The 19,391-nt window shown below is 42.0% G+C and overlaps 2 protein-coding genes across 2 annotated transcripts in view; one reads left to right on the top strand and one right to left on the bottom strand.

Moving 5' to 3' along the window:
* WDR62 (WD repeat domain 62) overlaps positions 1 to 13,753 on the bottom strand; it is a 40,428-nt gene extending 26,675 nt beyond the window's left edge. The window contains exons 1-14 of the mRNA XM_072430778.1: positions 13,748 to 13,753; positions 13,508 to 13,599; positions 12,486 to 12,548; positions 12,275 to 12,332; positions 9,719 to 9,889; positions 8,308 to 8,445; positions 6,694 to 6,873; positions 5,162 to 5,322; positions 3,777 to 3,966; positions 3,534 to 3,668; positions 3,283 to 3,449; positions 2,453 to 2,544; positions 2,236 to 2,361; positions 331 to 401 (exon numbers count right to left, since the gene is read on the bottom strand). Coding sequence (XP_072286879.1) covers positions 331 to 401; positions 2,236 to 2,361; positions 2,453 to 2,544; positions 3,283 to 3,449; positions 3,534 to 3,668; positions 3,777 to 3,966; positions 5,162 to 5,322; positions 6,694 to 6,873; positions 8,308 to 8,445; positions 9,719 to 9,889; positions 12,275 to 12,332; positions 12,486 to 12,548; positions 13,508 to 13,599; positions 13,748 to 13,753 — 1,650 coding nt within the window. The remainder of the gene's footprint in view (positions 1 to 330; positions 402 to 2,235; positions 2,362 to 2,452; positions 2,545 to 3,282; positions 3,450 to 3,533; positions 3,669 to 3,776; positions 3,967 to 5,161; positions 5,323 to 6,693; positions 6,874 to 8,307; positions 8,446 to 9,718; positions 9,890 to 12,274; positions 12,333 to 12,485; positions 12,549 to 13,507; positions 13,600 to 13,747) is intronic.
* Positions 13,754 to 14,840: 1,087 nt separating this feature from the next.
* On the top strand, positions 14,841 to 18,388 carry LOC140343874 (uncharacterized). Its single transcript, XM_072430777.1, has 3 exons — positions 14,841 to 14,894; positions 17,287 to 17,572; positions 17,748 to 18,388. Exons 1-3 carry the CDS (start codon positions 14,841 to 14,843, stop codon positions 18,269 to 18,271), a joined length of 864 nt encoding a protein of 287 aa, XP_072286878.1. The 3' UTR covers positions 18,272 to 18,388.
* The last annotated feature ends 1,003 nt before the right edge of the window (positions 18,389 to 19,391 follow it).

Here is a 19,391-nt window from a genome sequence, read left to right as displayed (position 1 = left end):
TTCATATTATCTACTAGAACCCCTGTTCGGACATATTTCTATAAGTTACAGGTCTACAATTTAAAAAAAAAATTCATGAAAAACAGTGGATCACTTTTGGTACAGAATCTAAACCTGGTTAAATATTCAGATTAATACGTTTATACTGGAGTACATCCGTACTGTAAATACAAGATCTGCTTGTGTGGCAACTACCCCAGCCTAATTACAAAACCCTGGATTAAGGGAGATTGGAGATCCTCAGATCTCCAGGGTCTCACTATGGGGGTGCAGTGACATCAGCAACATGCAGAAACCTGTTCAAAAACAAGTTAGCTTATAAATTCTTACCACTTGGGCTGGACGGAAGTAAATGCTCTTATCTGCCCCGCAGCTGATCATGTGCATCTCCTCTGCATTACCTTAAAGAGATAGTGAGATATTTATATAAAAGGTATAAAGGCATGGCAGATGAAATGGATAGGGCCCATTCACATAGTGCAGGTGTGGCATGGATGAAAGAAATAAAAACTGAATCCAGCATCTTCATAACATTAATACGAGAATGAGATTACATAGGGTTCAATATATATACAGAAGGTGCAGTCTAAATTAGGTAACACAAATCTTCTAGAGGAAAAAAAAAAAATAAAGATGCAAACAGTAGGGATTTAGGCATCAGAGCAACAGCTAAAACACCAGTGTAATGCAGTGAATGGACTCCGATCCCTGAGAGGAACCCGCAGAGTTCTCCCCAGCACCTTTTAGCTGGGCACACCACCCAGCTGGTTACTAAAAACTTGGGTCACAATACAGGGGCTCCAACCCGTCTACAGCTTCTTCCCCATCAGGTTAAAATATTTCTGGGTGAACACTGAAACTGATGGCATTAGATACCCAGAAATACACTCCCTTATATAAAGCACGCCGGCCACGTGGGGTCTTTCCCAAATCCTTTGTAGAAGTGGATACTGACAGTGGCCCCCCATTATTTCTTTACCCCCATATCTTGGCCTGTTCACAACATCCATCAGGTGGATATTGGCATCACAGAATATCAGCTTTATTCCTAACCTAACACCATTATTCTATTTTCGGACGGTACGTTGCCACTTGTAGAGAAGAGTTTTCATGCCACGTGGATGTGATTTTGCCCTGCCTGGAAGGGGGAAGTCTTGGTTCGAGCAGTGCCAGCGATTGTTGATGATTAGGTTTCTGACAATGCATTGCAAAACATTCTGATAAAGTTCTACAGAGCAAGCCATTTATTGGGCTATGCAAAGTGTCTATCCGACACAATTCATTATCTAAATTAGTGTTCTCCCCAGCACCTTTTAGCTGGACGCACCACACAGGACTTTTCAGTAACCACCCAGCTGTTTTTGGGTGGTTGCTGATTAGTTGGGTCACATTATGGGGGCTGTCACCCACCTACAGCTTCTTCCCACTCAGCTTAAAAAAAATGTCTGGGTTGAGCACTGTATATATACACACTATACCTGATGTGCTTAGACTTGTCTATTCTTCATGTAGGCCGCTGATTTTCTTAGGTCTCCAAACACCTTAGTTGGGGGTTTATATTTTAAAATAATATTATTATTAATAATATATTTGCATTGCACAGTTGCTGGATCTCTTCTTTCATATAACTTCTATTACAGGTTTTCTACGCCCTCTAGTGGCAGAACTTTAAATTAAATACATAGATCTTGGCTTTTCTTCTTTCATTAAGCTTCAATACTTAAAGGTGTCCTGTGTCACTTGTTCATATAAATAATTTAGGCCAGGTCAGACCTTTGAGCTGTGGTACGGCTTAAGGTAATGTAACACAAGGAGCGCTGCAATGCCATTCATTTGTAATGGTACCCCAACACACTAATGCCCCAACACTCAACACTCCATTGCAGAGCACATTAACACAATGTATTTGCGTGCAAATATAGCCTGCCTAGGAATTCACACTCCTCGAAAAAGACACATATTCAACACAATAGGAAGAGTTGTGCAAATATAAAACTAGGAGCCAGTCCACTGCTTGCATCAGGGCTGAGGGTTCTTGGGTAGAGTACTGAGGCTGGGTGCAATGTGTTCGGTAGGCTATGCACAGTACCCTATATATGGCATAGAAAAGCACGGAGGCCTAGCAATGCTGTAATTAGTTCTTAAGTAACTTACATCAATAAAACGGAGGGCAAGGCTGAGCAAAATAAAAGCAGATTAAACTTCAGCTGGAGGTTACCATTTGATATAACACACCTGCAAACTTCACCGCTGTTATGGAAGAAGAATGGTCATCCAATGTCTGCTGCAAACCGTAATTGCGCTCCACACAGAGAACATGGATCAGACGGTCTCTGCTGGCCGATGCTAACAGTGTCATCCCTGCAGGAAAAGAGAAACTCGGGAAGCGATCATGGCAATTCAATACAGCAGCTGTATACACTGACGTGACAACTATACCTGTCAAACCTACCGGTCAAAGGACTGGAGTATTCCAGGCACAGAACTTCTCCATCGTGAGCCTCAATGGTCAACAGCTCCTCAAAGTTCTGGAGATCATAAATTCTAAGAGGAAGATTTCAGAAAAAAAAAAAAAAGGTATTGGAACCAGGGGTGGTAAACTTGAAAATTGGAGGGAATCAACAGCTACCCCTAAAATCTCAAGAGGGCTGCAAGATAGCCCCACATTGGTGTCGGTGCAGCAACTATACTCTCACATTAGTAAAAGAATAGCAATAATCGCTACCTTCTCCCTCACCACCATCTCCGACTCTTCTTCCTACGTCACCCGACCCAGGCACGAGATTGAGCGACATAGGTTGGAGGAAAAAAAAAAAAAAAAACACTTCTGCACTATATGAAAATACATCAAAGGGGAAGTGCTTGAAGAGCTTTATATAACTGGTATCCCCATATCCAAATTTCCATTTTAAATACAGAAATAAAGCAAACTTATCATTCAAGCTTCGTAAGAATGTGCAGCGATGTTTCTAAGAATATGAACAGATCCACCTACGTGCACCCTAAAACCTTAAATTCATCTCCTTTTTCTGCTTCTCCCCTGTCCACTATCCACCCCAGCACCCAAACTAACAATGAAAACCTAAATGGCAACCAGTAAGATCAAAAAAGAAGGTTTGCTCTAGCCTACAATGCTTTCTTTTCTTCATTGGTCACCATTTGCTTGTTACTTGCTAGTTTGGGGAGCTGATGGATGTAAAGTTGGATGGTTGACCATTGACATATATAAACACAGGTAAACCCTATCTTTTTAAAGTACAAAGTACTAATTTTTTAGAATACCTTATATTTCCCATCCGGTCTCCGGATGCCAGATGAAGACCATTGTGATGGACTTTCAGAACACGGATTCCACTCTTTGAGTCTTTGGGCTCAGGCTTTTCAAAAGTGGTGGAGGGGTCTTTCAAATACTGAATGTTGTCCTCAACATAGATCACCCTATGCAATTCCTAAAAAAAAAAAAAGAATGGATCATTCTCCTATTCGACCAACACATTGATAAACAGAAATGTATTAAAGTCTGCAGCCCTTACATTGCTATAAATGTTCTTCTTCAGAGCCGGGTAGGAGCTCCTCTCCAGGTTCCACAGGCGGATGGTGTTGTCCGAGGAGCAGGTAAAAAACGAGCCTTGGCTTAAACACTTTTTATTTCTGATTTCAGGATACACCTAAAGACACAAGCAGACCAGAGCCAAGTCTCAGATCCAGAAGTTCATTAAACTTAGTCTGGTTCTGAATCATCATTAGACGCCCAACTATATTTCCACAACACTTGCCTCTATATTCCAGACGTAGGAGCTGTGATACAGAGCCGAGTACACCTTTCCAACCTTCCGCGTGTTGCTGACATCCCACACGTATATACTGTGGTCATTATACACACAGCACAGCCACTGATTTCCCTCATCATACACAACAGCATAAGTGTCGGCATAGCTGGAATCTGCCTGCTTTATAAAGAGAGAGCTGCAAGAGAAATCATACAATATTTACAGTCAATGTTAACCTAAATCCAAGTAATATATTACAGCTTCCTTAAATGTGGCAACTGCATTTGTGTTCTGGCATTTTCCAGCCTTTGTTTTTAATCTGGTGATCCTTCAAGTACCATTTCCTATCCTAGGATGACAAAACTTAATTGCTGTCCTGTATATGAGGAGTGCATTGCCATGCTAAAGCATAGCGGTTCTGTAGCCTCAGAGATAGCGCGGAACAACGCGTAAGAGTGCAGCACAGGCAGAGAACACATGAAGGTAACAGATTTACAACTCTCGGATAGATATAGGAAAACACTTTTAAAAAAACCACTAATGTCTTTAGTGCTGGCTGAAGAAACATAGGCAAAGTTTCCACGATCACCTTCCCTGGTGTCCGGCATTATATAAAGCATAACCCCAGAGCTCATCAGGATCGGTCATTTCTAGGTTTCTTCAGAGTTGCTATGACGTGGAGAAATACGTAGAACATGCTGATATTACAGCTGATTTACTGAAATTTTGCTCTTGTACGGAGCTCTACGTGTTGACACTATTTCATCATTCTAACTGCTATGGATCCCCTGGACGACTTATATGCAATTAACGTGTCCTATTATGTGATAAATCATTTGTATAGGAATTTATTTGTATCTAAAGGATTTTGTAGAACTTTTATCAGGGTCAGACTATTGATGGAGGATTTAATCTAAAATCAACATATTTGTTAATCACTGGGGGGGGGGGGTTAAAAACTCAACAACTTGACATTACAACTATACTGTTTTGCGGATTAGGAAATAAACAATTAAATAGTTAAAGCAAAGCCATGGAGGGCTCTGCAACAATTTCTCCCAGTAGAAAATGCTCTATCCTTTACCTTGTTGATTAAACAGAGAAGATGCCCGGTACGTCTAGGTATGATTGAGCACACAACTGGCTTTTGTTTCTTCTTACATGACAGTGATGGGCGATTGGTGATTGGCCCCATCATACTGGCATAGGGGGGAGTCATCAGCTAGAGTGACTCAGAACTTACACAAGGCTTTTTTCCCTCACACAAGGCTAAAACAAAAGTAAAGGCAAGTGTGTTGCTGAGGGGAGTAACATGTTGCTTTCCTGCACATGAGCAAATCCTAGGTGTGCTTTAATCAGTATATCAATGTTAGCAATTACACTTGGATTACCTTGGATCAAGACCCCGAGCAACGTCTACACCCAGGTGATGCGGTCTAGGTAAATCCGTCACATACTGAAGATTGTTGGCGCTGAATATTCTGACCAGGCCATCCTCGCAGCCACAGAACACAAGCTGCTCCGTGACACTCAGGCAGTATGAGGCAGACACCTGACAAACAGGACAACTAGATATTACAAATCACGTTTGAGAATTTCCTATGCAAACCTCTGTAGCTTTTGAAAATCGGTTTATGTACGATCACCTTTTTGTTAAATTCCTTGCAATGAAATCTTCCACAGAATTCATGGTCATCCATCCTTTGGAAGAACTGATAATCCAATATCCATAATTATGTTATTAAAAGAGTTTAAAGTTATTAGGATGTCAATTAACCTACCAAAATCAGTGCTCAACCCAGGAATTTTTTTGAGCCAGGTGGAAAGAAATTGTAGGCAGGTTGCATCCCCTGTATTGTGACCCAACTCTTCAGTAGCCACATAAAAACAGCCAGGTGGTTACTGAAAGGTGCCGGGTGGTGCGCCCAGCTAAAAGGAGCTAGGGAGATCACTGCAATATGTTTTGAATGTCAAAAAGTGCCCAGAGGAAGCCCACATGAACACAAAAGGGCTCAATTTATAAAAACAGGGAATTTGATATTCCCTGGTGGGAATCAATTGCTGCACATTGAAACACATGGACCTGGTAGGGAAGGGCTGATTTCCAGATCTCCAGAGAGTACATCCATGCAGGGAATGTCCTGGCCAAAATTTGAACCTGGGACTCTAGTGCTGCAAGGCCAAAATGCTCTACCACTGGGCCAGCGATGAAATGATTTTTTATAATATAAGACATGTTTTGTGCAGACATTTTGAGGTGGAGGCTTAAAAAGGGTCCGATTGATATTATTAAAATGGGGTATTTTATCTGAATAAATGAGCACATTAAAGTACCACTTCTCATACCCAATTGTGGCAGTAGTAGGGATCTCTAAATTATTCATAAAATTGGACATTCCACATGTAGCCACTTTAAGGCAAACACAATGATGCCATAAATCCTCTATAAGGCTGGTTAATTGTTCCGTTACAAGCTAGAGAAAATTCTGCTGGCCAATAAACATTGAAGGTGTTTTGCAAGGGGTTTATCCAAGCAGCCTTTTACCAGTTGGATGCATATAGCCCCACATTTCATGGTAAATAGAATAAAATGCTTGCGTTGCCTGTGTGGCTATAGAGGTTGGGGTATGTTTCTCAAACTCATTGGAACCAAAGGAGTCTTTTGGATTAGTGAAACCGTTTTACCATTACAAAACTAGTCCTCATAATTGGCTTATGGGGATGGAATTGCTACTTTTAAACTATATAAATGCTCAAAACCAAGAAACAACTGAAAATTGTGGATTCAAGATTGTGGTTGACCTGCTTCATGCATGAGCCTCACCCTACTGCTAATATGTGGGGTTTGTGCCCCAGTCCTTGCAATTATATTTTATAAAATATAATAAACCACAAACTAGTTCTCAGCAGTCATCCACCTTACCTTTAATTTTACCCATTTTTCCAAGATTCTTTTTTCATTGAACTGGCAGAGAATTCCAGATAATGATACACAGAATGTGCTTCCAGCATTCTTGCCTTTGCCACAGGCAACGCCACCAAATACATTATTGTGGAGGTCACCAAGCAGTCCTGAGCGGCCCACCAAAGGAACTGTCCCAACCTGAACAGAAGGGGACCACATATGATACAATGTTTTTTCAAACTCATTATGGGCTTCATACAGCAAGGTGACAAACATTTAATGGCTTCATGTATTTAAAATTAAGTTCTATAGTAAAATACTACAAGATCTCCTAAGATATAGCAAAAGCACTTATCCTGAAATAGGATGGAAGCTCTGACACAGTATAAGGCAGCCATATCGTTTTATGCACAAAGGGGCTTTGTATGTGTAATATGAAGAAGGCAAGCTACCACCTTTAGGCTGAACTCCAGGCAAACAGAGGAATAAGCACATATAAGAGGTTTGTTTCACCTGCCAATGGTTTTGTTTGTCTCCCCACCCAGTCCTGTGACTTGGACAGCCCTATCTAGAAGAGAGTTTCCACTTACAGGTGTTCTACCAATGCTGTTGTAAGACAGTGAAAGGGGAAGCAGCACAAAGATAAGCCCAACTCATTTTTTTTATTTTGCTTCTTTTTAAAGCTTTTTGAATTGTTATCAACCTTATAAGCTTCTTAGGCTACATACACACATGCAATAATTATCGTTGGAAACGAACGACTAACAATTGATCGTCCGATAACGATCGACTGACCAACAACGCCAATGAATGAGGAATGTCCCTGGAAACGAACAGCTGTCCCGGCGATCTGATTGGGCAACAATCATCTATTGGGTTTACGGTCGTTAAGTGATCGTGGATTGTTCTGCGATACACTTTCTCCTGTACACATCACTTCCTACATCGTTCAAACGATCTTATCTAGTGTGTGTACATTATTGGTGTATTATATTTGAACAATCGTATCGTTTCAGCATGTACAGAATTGTGCACATAACAATGGTTCAAAATAATTGTGAATCAGTTGATAATCGTTTGTTTTCCAACAACAATTATTGCATGTGTGTACGTAGCCTTAGACTGCTTATCCTTCACACCTGTAAATCTGCTGTACAATCTATTGCAAGAAGCTGATACAAAGTCAAATTCAAGTACATACATTGTATGCATTAAAAAAAAAAAAAAAAAAAAAAAATACATCAATTCCGAACCCAGAAGAGAACTGTGTAAAGATGCCAATGTCTGTGACCGAGCAAGAAAGGTGAGAGTACCGTTAGGAAAGTTTGTTTTATTGCAGGGACATTGCCTGTCCCTTCTGCCATAAGAAACTTGCCACTTGCTTGCGATTTTTACTTTTACAATATATTTCCTGTGATGATTACAGAGCTGTAATTTGTGACTATTACACCAGCCTGGCTTTTTAAAATATACTCAAATACTCAAAAAAATTTACTTCTACAAGACTAAAATGGGAGGGGTCAGCAGAAGGAATAAGAAGTAACTAATGTAACTAGCAGAAAAGGTGACAATGATTTTGCACAGTGAAGTAGTCGGCAGAAGATGTTCTCCATACAACCATCATGTACATACCTGAGATTGCTTTGAAGTCTCCAGATACCAGAACTTGATATGACGGTGGCCTGCGGTCACAAAATAGCTGCTGTCCTCAGAAAAAGACACGGCGCTGACTTTACTCGAAACTTTGTTCTTGGCCACTACGTTACTGTTCTGCAAAGAAATGGTATAAAGTGGTGATGTGCCATGAATTACACTTCTGAAATGCCCTCTAAGCTATAGCCACCGATACATAATTACTAGAATGTTTGTTATCCTTAAAAAAAAAAAAAAAAAAAAAAAAAAAAAAAAAAAAAAAGATATGTGCTTTACCTACAAAGAACAAACCAACAGGCTTCTAATAATGCCAGCACTACCAACATTCCCTTTGTTGCCCCGCTACTGTTATTTCTGAGCATGTGACTCGCTACCCTTCCTCCCAAGTGACGGATTTGGGGGTTAGGCAATGGACCTTTTGTTGATGAGCCTTTTACACATTAGTCTTGGATTCACATACAAGTCTATGGAAATGCAAAACCTGATTTTGAATTCCCAAGTTCTTATGTTCCAGCCCATCAAAATACTACTGAAATTATTAAATGAAACCTGTTTTCCTTACATTCTGGGTTTCAGTCTCAGTGATCACTACCTCTCTGCAATGCAGGCAAATCATGGAATACAATACACAAAAAGAGGAAGCTGTGGTAATGCAAATATTTAATGTGAAGTCTCCATGATCGAAACAACTGAAATCTAATTAAAGGAATAGGACAGGGACAAAAGGAAAGGACTAGATGATGCTGGATGTCCTCCAGTAAGTAAATTAGACTGGCTCTTGATGAATTGCTGCAGCAAGTCAGGGATAAGCTGTACTGTGCGGTGAGGTGTATGCAGTTTCAGTACAGCAGATAGGCCTGTAAAAATTGTAGGGAAGATAAGAGGTCAGCTTTACTAAGCATATGCACTTGTTGGTAAAATTTAAACGCTCTTGGAAGCACCTCAAATTGATGTCAAACTAATGCCATCTACATAGGACCCTGGACAGCCAGTCATATGGGGAGTCCTCAGCACTGTGTAAATGTTATATATTCTCTTCACACCCAATGACCCAAACAGAGCAGCAAGGAATGGTGTAGACCAGCATAAAATTGAATAAAGTTCCCTTTAAGTGTACCTGTCCTGGCCTGCAATGCTTCTGGGATGACAACATTGTGTGTCACAGAGCCTGAATGAATAGGCTAATAAAAGACATGTAATGCTTCTCTAGAGTTTCTTCTTTACATACTTGTTCACAAAGAATCATTATGTATAAAAGTCAGTCAGTTAGCCAGGAAACCTAAATTTTCAAAAGGGGCCATAAAAAGTAGACCCGTATGTCCGGCATGAAAGTTTTACATTAACCTCTTCTATAGATAATTCCAGGGTCCAGCTGGTAAACTCTTCTCACCTTCCAGTCCCATACATTGACCACCATGTCATGCTGGTACCCCACAGACACAACATACTTCATGTTAGGGGAGAAGCAGACACAAGAGACTCCATATTTGTGTCCGAGCAGCTCAGAGACCTGAACCTTCTCTGCCACATCCCAGATTCGTACGGCTGGCTTGTGGCCGCTCTGAAAAGAGAAAATCACTTTCATAAAAAAATGGGAATAGTATGTTAATAGGAAGTAACAAAAAACAAGAGCAAGACAATGATGTAAGGAGATGTTATTCATTCACTAGCACAGCAACAAAGTTAAATGGCTAAATGTGTAAACACCTAGACATTACTAAACTGTATTTATATAGCACCAACATATTATGCAGCGCTGTACATTAAATAGGGCTTGCAAATGACAGAAGAAGACAGGTAGGAGAGTATAGAAAGATAAGTTTGGAGTGCTTGTTTAGCGTTGCAGAAAGTAGGAGCAAGCCGAATAGGACAAGAAAAGACCATTCTAGAGAGTCGGGGCAGCTCTAGAGAAGTCTTGGAGCCGTGCGTGAGGAGGTTGTTAGTGAGGCGCTAGGGGAGTATTTATCTATCTGGTCTGAAAGGTAAGTTGAGCAAGAACTGTGTAGGGATTTGAAGGCAAAGCACAGGAGCTTTAATTTGATTCTCAGTTGAAAGACAACGAACAGAACTACAAAGAGATGCAGCGGAAGAAGAGCGGAGGGAAGGATGGATGAGTCTGGCTGCAGCATTCATAATAGATTGTAGAGGAGAGAGTCGGGTTAGTGGAATACCAGAGAGAAGGATGTTACAGTAGTCCAGACGAGAGATGATAAGAGCATGTACAAGGAGTTTGGTGGTCTCTGGGGACAGTTAGGGGCAGATTTTGGAGATGTTGCGTAGGTGAAAGTGACAGGACCTGGAAATGTTCTGAATATGGGGGGTAAATGAGAGGGCACAGTCAAAGGTGACGCCAAGACAGCGTGCGTGAGGGGAGGGACATGCGAGAGGTGAACACAAAATTATTAGGCCTGCGCACTCTCCTTTAGCCTTGTTCATGTGAGCTTCAGCTTGTGCAGTGTGGAGAGAAAACTTCTGAAAAGCACAAGTGAGGTGTTCAGCAAACTTTGTTGAAAACTTTAGGGAAAACTCCAGGCCCAGTATAAGACTGGTAAATTCAGATCCTAACAGGAATGCGGAGTGTCACATCAGGTAATGCTAAAGTCAACTGAAGCTGGCTTGCAGTTTCTTCACAGTGAACGCACGCCCTTTAAGATCCATACTTGCTACGTACACATGGTAGATTTCTTTGGTTGCAAACCATCTTTTTGATAATTTCCAGTGATTGCAGAATGAAAGAGCACTGTACAGACAGCACTGATCAGTTCTAAGTGGGGAGGACAAGCAGAAGGCAGCCCGCTGTGTCCTCCTGCATAGGAAATGTCAGCGGTCATCCCTGATCAGTCGCTTAGATTACTAAACAAGGTCAGAGGACCACTGTACATGTGCTAGATTTTCCCCGGAGATGATTACGATTGTCATCATCTCAGGTGACATTTATGTAGCTTTAACTTTTCAAAAACTAAAGCTAAACGGTGCTTTGAAGGCTGAATAAAGCTTGCTGTACACACTAAGAAATGCTTTACTATATGAAAATTGTCTGTTTACAAGTGCTGCTGATTTCAACCATCCAATCACGTGCAAGCAAAGTTTATGATTTTTAAAGTGGAATTATATTTGTTTGTGGGTGGTGAGCTTTTGCCATAATCAACAGATATGCAGGGCATACTCACTAATTATGGAAATAATTACCTGTGTGCAGCCACCTAGTAATAATATTACCGTTTATACTCAAGTATAAGCCAAGGTACCTTTTTTTTACCTTGAAACTGCCATTGGATGGCCACTGATCACGCATAGGAGTTACGTTGTCTCCAGAGCTGAGCTCTACACAACAAAATCGGCAGAAACCAGGGCATTTATTTTTTTAAAGTACTTTTTTTTTTTTTTTAAATAGTACTACCTCCTGGTGAATTTTTGTTTTTTGAGTTTAGGACATTTCTTTGCAGGTGATCGCAAATTCTTTGCAAATACATTTTCCATGGAAATGTGATAATTCACTTTGCTAACTTAACCCCACTGTTCTCACACAAGTGCTGTTTCTAGTATATCATCTAAGCAAAAGCCAAGACCTAGATCAGCACAACCTACAGCAGAAACAATTTAAGTAGGGCAGCACAGTGGCTCAGTGGTTAGCACTCTGGCCTTTGCAACGCTAGGTCCCAGTTTCTCGGCCAGGACATTATCTGCATGGAGTTTGCAGGTTCTCCCCGTGTTTGAGTGGGTTTCCTCCCACATTCCAAAAACATGAAGTTAGGTTTATTGGCTTCCCCCAAATTTCCCTTGGACTGTGGTAATGACATATGACTATGGTAGGGACATTAGATTGTGAGCTCCTTTTTGAGGGACAGCTAGTGACATGACTAGCACCCCTTCTTTTTATACTCAGAGCATTGCAAGAAGAAAAAGGAAACATGGCAATGATAAAAAGCTACAAAGTTTGACTTACCTCCCCACTGACTATATACTTCCCATCTGGCGAGAAGGATAAAGCACTCAGCTGCTTGCTGGAAGGAAAACATTTCAATTACAAAGGGATTTTCTGCCAATGACTTGCACCCAACAGACACACTCATCATACAGCGAAACATTGGACTTCAGAAGACCAGATCGGGAATCTTTGGCCTCTAAACACAAAACAGCATTGAGCCGATATTCACCTGCAGGCGTTGAATATATGAGCTTGCTTGTTTTTTCTTGGACATACAAGTACAATGACGCATCTAGAAAGAAGAGATCCTCATTACAATTCTGAAGGTTATAAATAGATAATATGAAGGTAAATTATACATCATTTACATATGTAAATCTTACAAAAAAAATATACAAATGTTCCTTCATCTTTTGGTTGTTTGTCGTTGGAAGTGATCATAAAGATAGTTTCCAATGACAAAAATCTAGTGAAAGGATCTTTCAAGACAAAAGCTGAATGGTGAATGAATGAGTGGTGTACATACAGCACCATTCTGCTCTATGGAGAGGGGAGGGGGAGAACAATGGAGTGGCACCCCGCTTCGTTCTCTTCCCGTCACTTCCATTACGATTGTTCATGGATCTGCCTAGGACAGATCTACGATCGACAAGCGCTGTACACACGCCAGATTCTCATCTGATATCAGGAGATTATTGGATGATATTCATCTAACGTGTGTACACAGCCTTAGGCTGATTAGGATAATTATGGGAATTAAAAAAACAAATGATTAATGACCTATCGGCCGATAATTGTTAACAAAAAAAGTGCACAACGTCTGGTCAACAAACGAGGATAGTTTTTGTAAACGAACGACTGTCCCAGCGGATTGGATCGGGCGATGATCATCCGCTATCTATTGTGTGTATGGTCGTTCAGTGATCGTGGATTGTTCTGATACACAATTTCCCCTGTACATGTCACTTCCTGCATCGTTGTAGTATCCAGATCGTATCTAGTGTGTGCACAATATTGGTGGATGATATTTGAACGATCGTATCGTTTCAACATGTATAAAATCGTGCATAATACGATCATTCAAAATAATTGTGCATAATCCTTGATCGTCGTTAATCGTTCGTTTTCTTACAACATTTATTGCACATGTACCTAGCCAAAGTTTACACGTGGTACAAGTTCATAAACATTTACATCTCTGTAACAAAATATTGACATCCGATGTACAGGTATGAAGTCTGCAGCTATTACCCTGCTGGATAGGCAATTAGTCCGCTGTTTGGATCACACGTTAAACTGCTGCTGCTTGAGACGGTGATCCCCAATACTTTCTCCAGCTCCACCTGTAAAAAAAAAAAAAAAAAAAAATACTGTAAGAACGGATTTGTCCCCATTATTGGGAGTCTTTTAAAAGCTCAATCATTTCCATTTGGGAACAGACATATTTGTTACCCGGTGCCCCCCACATAGGATATTAGTAGTTTACAGAACCTGCATAGGGGAATAACACATGAACATTCACTTTGCCCCATGTGCCAATGTGTGTAGGGGAAAGGAAGGATGGGGGGGGGAATTAGCGGAGAGGGACAGCTTTACAGAAAATCAGGGCTAAAGCAATGCTGGGAAAGACAGCGGTGGGTTATAGAGGAAATATCATTAAACATTACCCAGACATGGCAGGATGTTGATAAATGTTTGATAACTAAAGTGTAAAAAGAGGACAGCTGTAGAGGAATGCTGGGAAGAGGAATATGGGTCCAGAAGAGGGACAGCCAAGGTAGGGTGATAATGGGGCACAGGGGTGAGGATGTACAAAGATAAGGGAGGGGGCAGATGGGGCACAAGGATCAGGGTGCACAGGTGAGGTGCATAGATCATGGAGCACAGGGATTGGGGTGCACAGGTGGGGTAGAATTATGGGGTAAAGGTGGGGTTCAGGGATCAAGGTGAACAGAGATTGGGGAGGTGATGGGTGGGGTGTAAGGGTCATGGGGCACAGGTATCGGGGTACACAGGTGGGGAGTAGGGGGTTATGGAGCACAGGTATCAGGGTACACAGGTGGGGTGGAAGGGTTAAGGGGCACAGGCATCAGGGTGCACAGGTGGGGTATAAGGGTTATGGGGCACAGGTATCACTGTACACAGGTGAGGTAGAAGGGTACAGCTATCGGGGTGTACAGGTGGAGTGTAAGGGTTATGGGGCACAGGTATCGTTGTACACAGGTGAGGTAGAAGGTTACAGGTATCAGGGTGTACAGGTGGGATGTAAGGGTTATAGGGTACAGGTATTGAGGTGTACAAGTGGGATGTAAGGGTTATGGGGTACACGTATCGGGGTGTACAGGTGGGGTGGAAGGGTTATGGGGCACAGGAAGGGTTATGGGGCACAGGTATAAGGGTGTACAGGTGGGGTGTAAGGGTTATGGGGCACAGGTATAAGGGTGCACAGGTGGGGTGGAATGGTTATGGGGTACAGGTATCAGGGTGCACAGGTGGAGTGTAAGGGTTACAGGGTACAGGTATCGTTGTACAGGTGAAGTAGAAGGGTACAGGTATCAGGGTGCACAGGTGGGATGTAAGGGTTATGGGGTACAGGTATCAGGATGTACAGGTGGAGTGTAAGGGTTATGGAGTACAGGTATAGGGGTGTTCAGGTGGAGTGTAAGGGTTATGGGGTACAGGTATCATTGTACAGGTGAGGTAGAAGGGCACAGGGATCGGGGTGTACAGGTGGAGTGGAAGGGTTATGGGGTACAGGTATCGTTGTACACAGGTGGGGTAGAAGGGTACAGGTATCAGGGTGCACAGGTGGGGTAGAAGGGTACAGGTATCGGGGTGCACAGGTGGGGTGGAAGGGCACAGGTATCAGGGTGTACAGGTGGAGTGTAAGGGTTATGGGGTACAGGTATCGTTGTACACAGGTGGAGTGTAAGGGTTATAGGGTACAGTTATAGGGGTGTACAGGTGGAGTGTAAGGGTTATGGGGTACAGTTATAGGGGTGCACAGGTGGAGTGTAAGGGTTATATGAAAAGGGGGGGCTGTCTTATTTGATGGCCCTGCCTTATCATCGGGGAAACACGGTAGGCTTAACATATAAAAAGAGCCTTACTAAATCCCTGTATGTTTTTCTTTTCTGCCTCCTGCAATAGTGCGCACAACGTCATTCAGAGTTGGAGATTATTGAGCAACAGGGATAGCCAATTACTGCTTTGCACTCCAGATTTAACAAATGAAGGATGCAAAATGGACTAATTAAAGAGAAACTGAAATTGTGCCTGTTCAGCTCAAAGTAGCTATATCTTGATTAAGTGGCCTTCCTGACTCACCTCTACTCATACTTGCAATTTTTTTCGTGTTCAGTTTTGACAAAATTCAAAAATTCCAAAGCTTGCAGGTGCATGTAACCTCTGTTGTGTGAGATTTTCCCAGTATAACATCCAATCCCTAAACGTAAGCACTGTGACATGATGGAAGGGTAGATGTCCATGTCTCCCCTTGACTTGTACACTAGGGGTTTTAGTATCCGCACGAAGAGTATCCGGACGTTAGGAAAGCCCTTTTACAAAGACAATGTCAATTTGGTCTTAACAGTAAATAACACTGTAGGCATCATAAGTTGCTGCACTGCATTACTGTTGTCCACTTAGAAATGTTTTAGGGTGGCACAGTGGCTCGGCGGTTAACACTCAGCCTTTACAGTGCTAGGTCCAAGGGTTAAAACTTGGCAAGGACACTATCTGCATGACGTTTGCATGTTCTCCTTGTGTTTGCATGGATTTCCTCCAAGTACTCGGGTCTTCTCCCACATTCCAAAAACGTGTAGTTTGGTTAATTGGCTTCCCCCTCAAAAAATGACCTTATATTGTAATTACATATGACTATGGTAGGGACATTAGATTGTGAGCCAGTTAGTGACATCACTATGGACATGTAAAGCACTGCTTATTCTGTTGGAGCTATATAAACACTTATAATAATATGTTAATATTGTTCATAAATCAAACCTGTGCTTCCTTTTACTTTTTTTTTTAGTTAGCAAAGCTCTTTCCATCACTGACTCCCTGACTAAGCTTCCTGGCAAACTGATGCTCCATAGCCAATGCATCTTGCATTGAAAAGGAGATTGTTGACTGATTAGGCTTAAGCTGCGTACACACTTGCAATTTTTGTCGTTGGAAAGGATCTTTCACGATCCTTTCCAACGACAAGGGGCTGCAAGATGCATGAACGATGCTGTACATACAGCACCGTTCATGCTCTATGGAGAGGGGAGGGGGGAGAGCGACGGAGCGGCACCCTGCTGCGCGCTCTCCCCTTCCCTTTCATTACGATCGGCTGTTGTCCATCGTCCGTGGATCCCGCAGGTCGGTCGTCCGGACGATGGACGACACCGACTGTACACACGGAAGATTTTCGCCCGATAATTGGCCGATGCCGATTATCGGGCAATAAAAATCTGCCGTGTGTACGTAGCTTTATACAGGGGCTTTTTATTGCTTGCTGTCTAAACTAAGCTTGGTCCCTACAGCACTTCTTTATTTGTTAGTGAGGTATCCTATTGTGGGTATGGACCAGGCAAAGAACATGAACCTGACCTGATCAACTGCAGTTCATATTAGAATGTTTGTGCCTTGTGGGTAGCTCTACAAAATATGTAGCAGTCCATACACACCATTTTTGTGCTTGATAAAGGTGCAGTCAGGTTTAGACTAAACTCTAAGGCTACGTACACAGGTCAGATGATTCTCATCTGATTATTGCCTCAGGGCTGATATCGGATGAGAACCTGACTTGTGTACAGGGGCTGTATTACGTCGTTCATGGATTCATCCTGGTAGATACACAAACAACCGTAATGCAAGTGAAGGGGAGAGAAAACAGCGGGGTGCCGCTCACCAGCTCTCCCCTCTCCATATAGCAGAACGGCGCTTTATGTATAGCGCTCGTTCATGCATCTTTCAGTCTTTTGTCGTTGGAACAGTTTGTGAAAGATCCTTTCCAATGAGAAAAGTCTAACGCGTGTACATAGCCTGTCATACTGTTGAGTTCTATTTTAGCACAGTATTGCTGTTTTTGTATTGTAGAACTTCCAGAGCTACGTCCTGGAGAGTTACAGTGTGCCTCACCTGATGTCCAAGCTGATCTCACAGCTGATAACCCTTCAACTGAAGCTCCAACTGAAACGTCAACTAATGTCTCACCTTGTGCCTCAACTGCTGAAAAACATGGAGACGATGGTGAAAAGAGTAATAAAAATGAATCTGAAGACAAGGATAAAAGTGATCTGGAAGACAGCGAAGAAGAAACTTCCACTGGTAAGTCAGCATCTAAACCAGTTGACACAGCCCCTCAAATACAGATCTCCTTTTGAGCTCATAAAGAAACCCCAACCCTGGGCACACTGGGATACAGGGATATGTAAGCTTTTTTAACACCTGTATCATCTATCTTCTTGCCTTTTCAATAAAAGTTATTTTTTTCATCCCTTAGTATCGGAACCTATGAAGATGGATGTGGCTAGAGAACGTCCCTTTGCAGGCCCTCTCTTCCGCGAGGCTGTGCGGTTCGAGATGACCGAGGAGATACAGGAAGATGGTACTGTAAGACCCCTCAGCACTGAAGCCACCTTGTTGGATAAGCTTCACCCTGAAATTTATCGCTACGACCAGAACATCTGGAGTATCAGCCAGAGGTTCATATGTGGTACCAACAACAGACCGTACAATCAGCCTTCGATAATAACAGATGATGATGACAGTGATGTAGGACAGTCGCCAATCCAAGTACCCAACCTGACAGAAGAGAAACCTTACCGGTGCGTTGCCTGCGATCAGCTTTTTAAGTACAAGTCCAGCGTCACGAGACATTATGCCGTAGTGCACGGAGTGAAACCTCACCAGTGCAATGAGTGTGGCAAACGGTTCTCCACCAAATTTAACTCTGTGGTGCACAAATGTCACCCACGCAAAAACAAGAGCTCCTGGGGAAACAATCCATCGGGTTTAAGTAGTTAAAAAAGCATTGTAAATGCTAAAAGGTTTCTTTGCCTGCTTGTGTGTAGGCCCTGCCCACGTGGTAGACAGACTGTGAACGTGTGACATGATAGAACTATTAAAAGGGAATTTATCCTTCTTTTTTATTTCTTTTCCTCTTTTATATTTGCCTAATGTAGGTATTAGTGAGGGATCACTGTAAAACCATATTCTTGTTACAAGAGTTTTACTACTTCCTTTGAACAAGCGGGACAAATCTTAGGATCAGGTAGCAAATGCTCCAAAAAGACAGCCGATGCCTAATTTCTTTGAGCCATGTGTGTGTTTTTTTTTTTTTTTTTTTTTTTTTTTTTTTTTAAACTGCATCTCGGGCTCCTTTACCAAATGCCTGCTGTCTCCTAGATGGAACGGACTTGCTCCTGAACTCTTTATTCATTTCATCCCTCATTTATATGCAATGGTAATCTTTTTTTTTTTTTTGCTCTTCTACTGAGCTGTGATAAACCCTGAACAGTACAGTAATTTCAGAGGAGTGACCAAGTGTTAGGCTATGTCAGACTTCCTAAACCTTTTTACCTTTGGGGAACCCTTCAAAATAACTTTCAGGTCTTTGGGAACCCCTGCTATAACTATTATATCCAAAGCTTACAGTATATTAGTCTGGTGGTCAGTGGGAAGAACTCAACTTACATTACTGGCCCGTGGGAAGAATGTCACCCTTACAGACAGCCAAAAAGATAATTGGGGTCAGTTAAACTGACCTGAGAGGTCCAAACTGCTCAAGCAACCCCTCGCAACCTCGGGAGGTACCCTGGTTCTTAAACACTGGGCTATGTTATGAAACTGCACTTTGGTGGTAATAGAGCAGAGAAACAAAAAATAAAGCCTACCTACAAGCGCTTCTAAAATTACAAAATTAACTGTTCAAAGCTAAGTTATATAAGTGCTTGATGTAATGATACAATGGAGATAATGGAGCTGTGACACACAAGAATGTCCATGAATGTAAGGAAGGGGTTACATAGAGCCACTGTGTAAAACCCACTGGGAAAAATACCAAGATATGGTAAAAACACATCTGCTATTGTTTTCTTTTTTGGAATATGTTAAATATTTTTTAGCATGTAAACTAGTTTCTGTG

The sequence above is a fragment of the Pyxicephalus adspersus genome, chromosome Z (assembly GCF_032062135.1).
Source record: "Pyxicephalus adspersus chromosome Z, UCB_Pads_2.0, whole genome shotgun sequence".
Taxonomy (NCBI): domain Eukaryota; kingdom Metazoa; phylum Chordata; class Amphibia; order Anura; family Pyxicephalidae; genus Pyxicephalus; species Pyxicephalus adspersus.
Note: the sequence above shows the minus strand (reverse complement) of the source record. Positions and strands in the feature narration are given on the sequence as shown.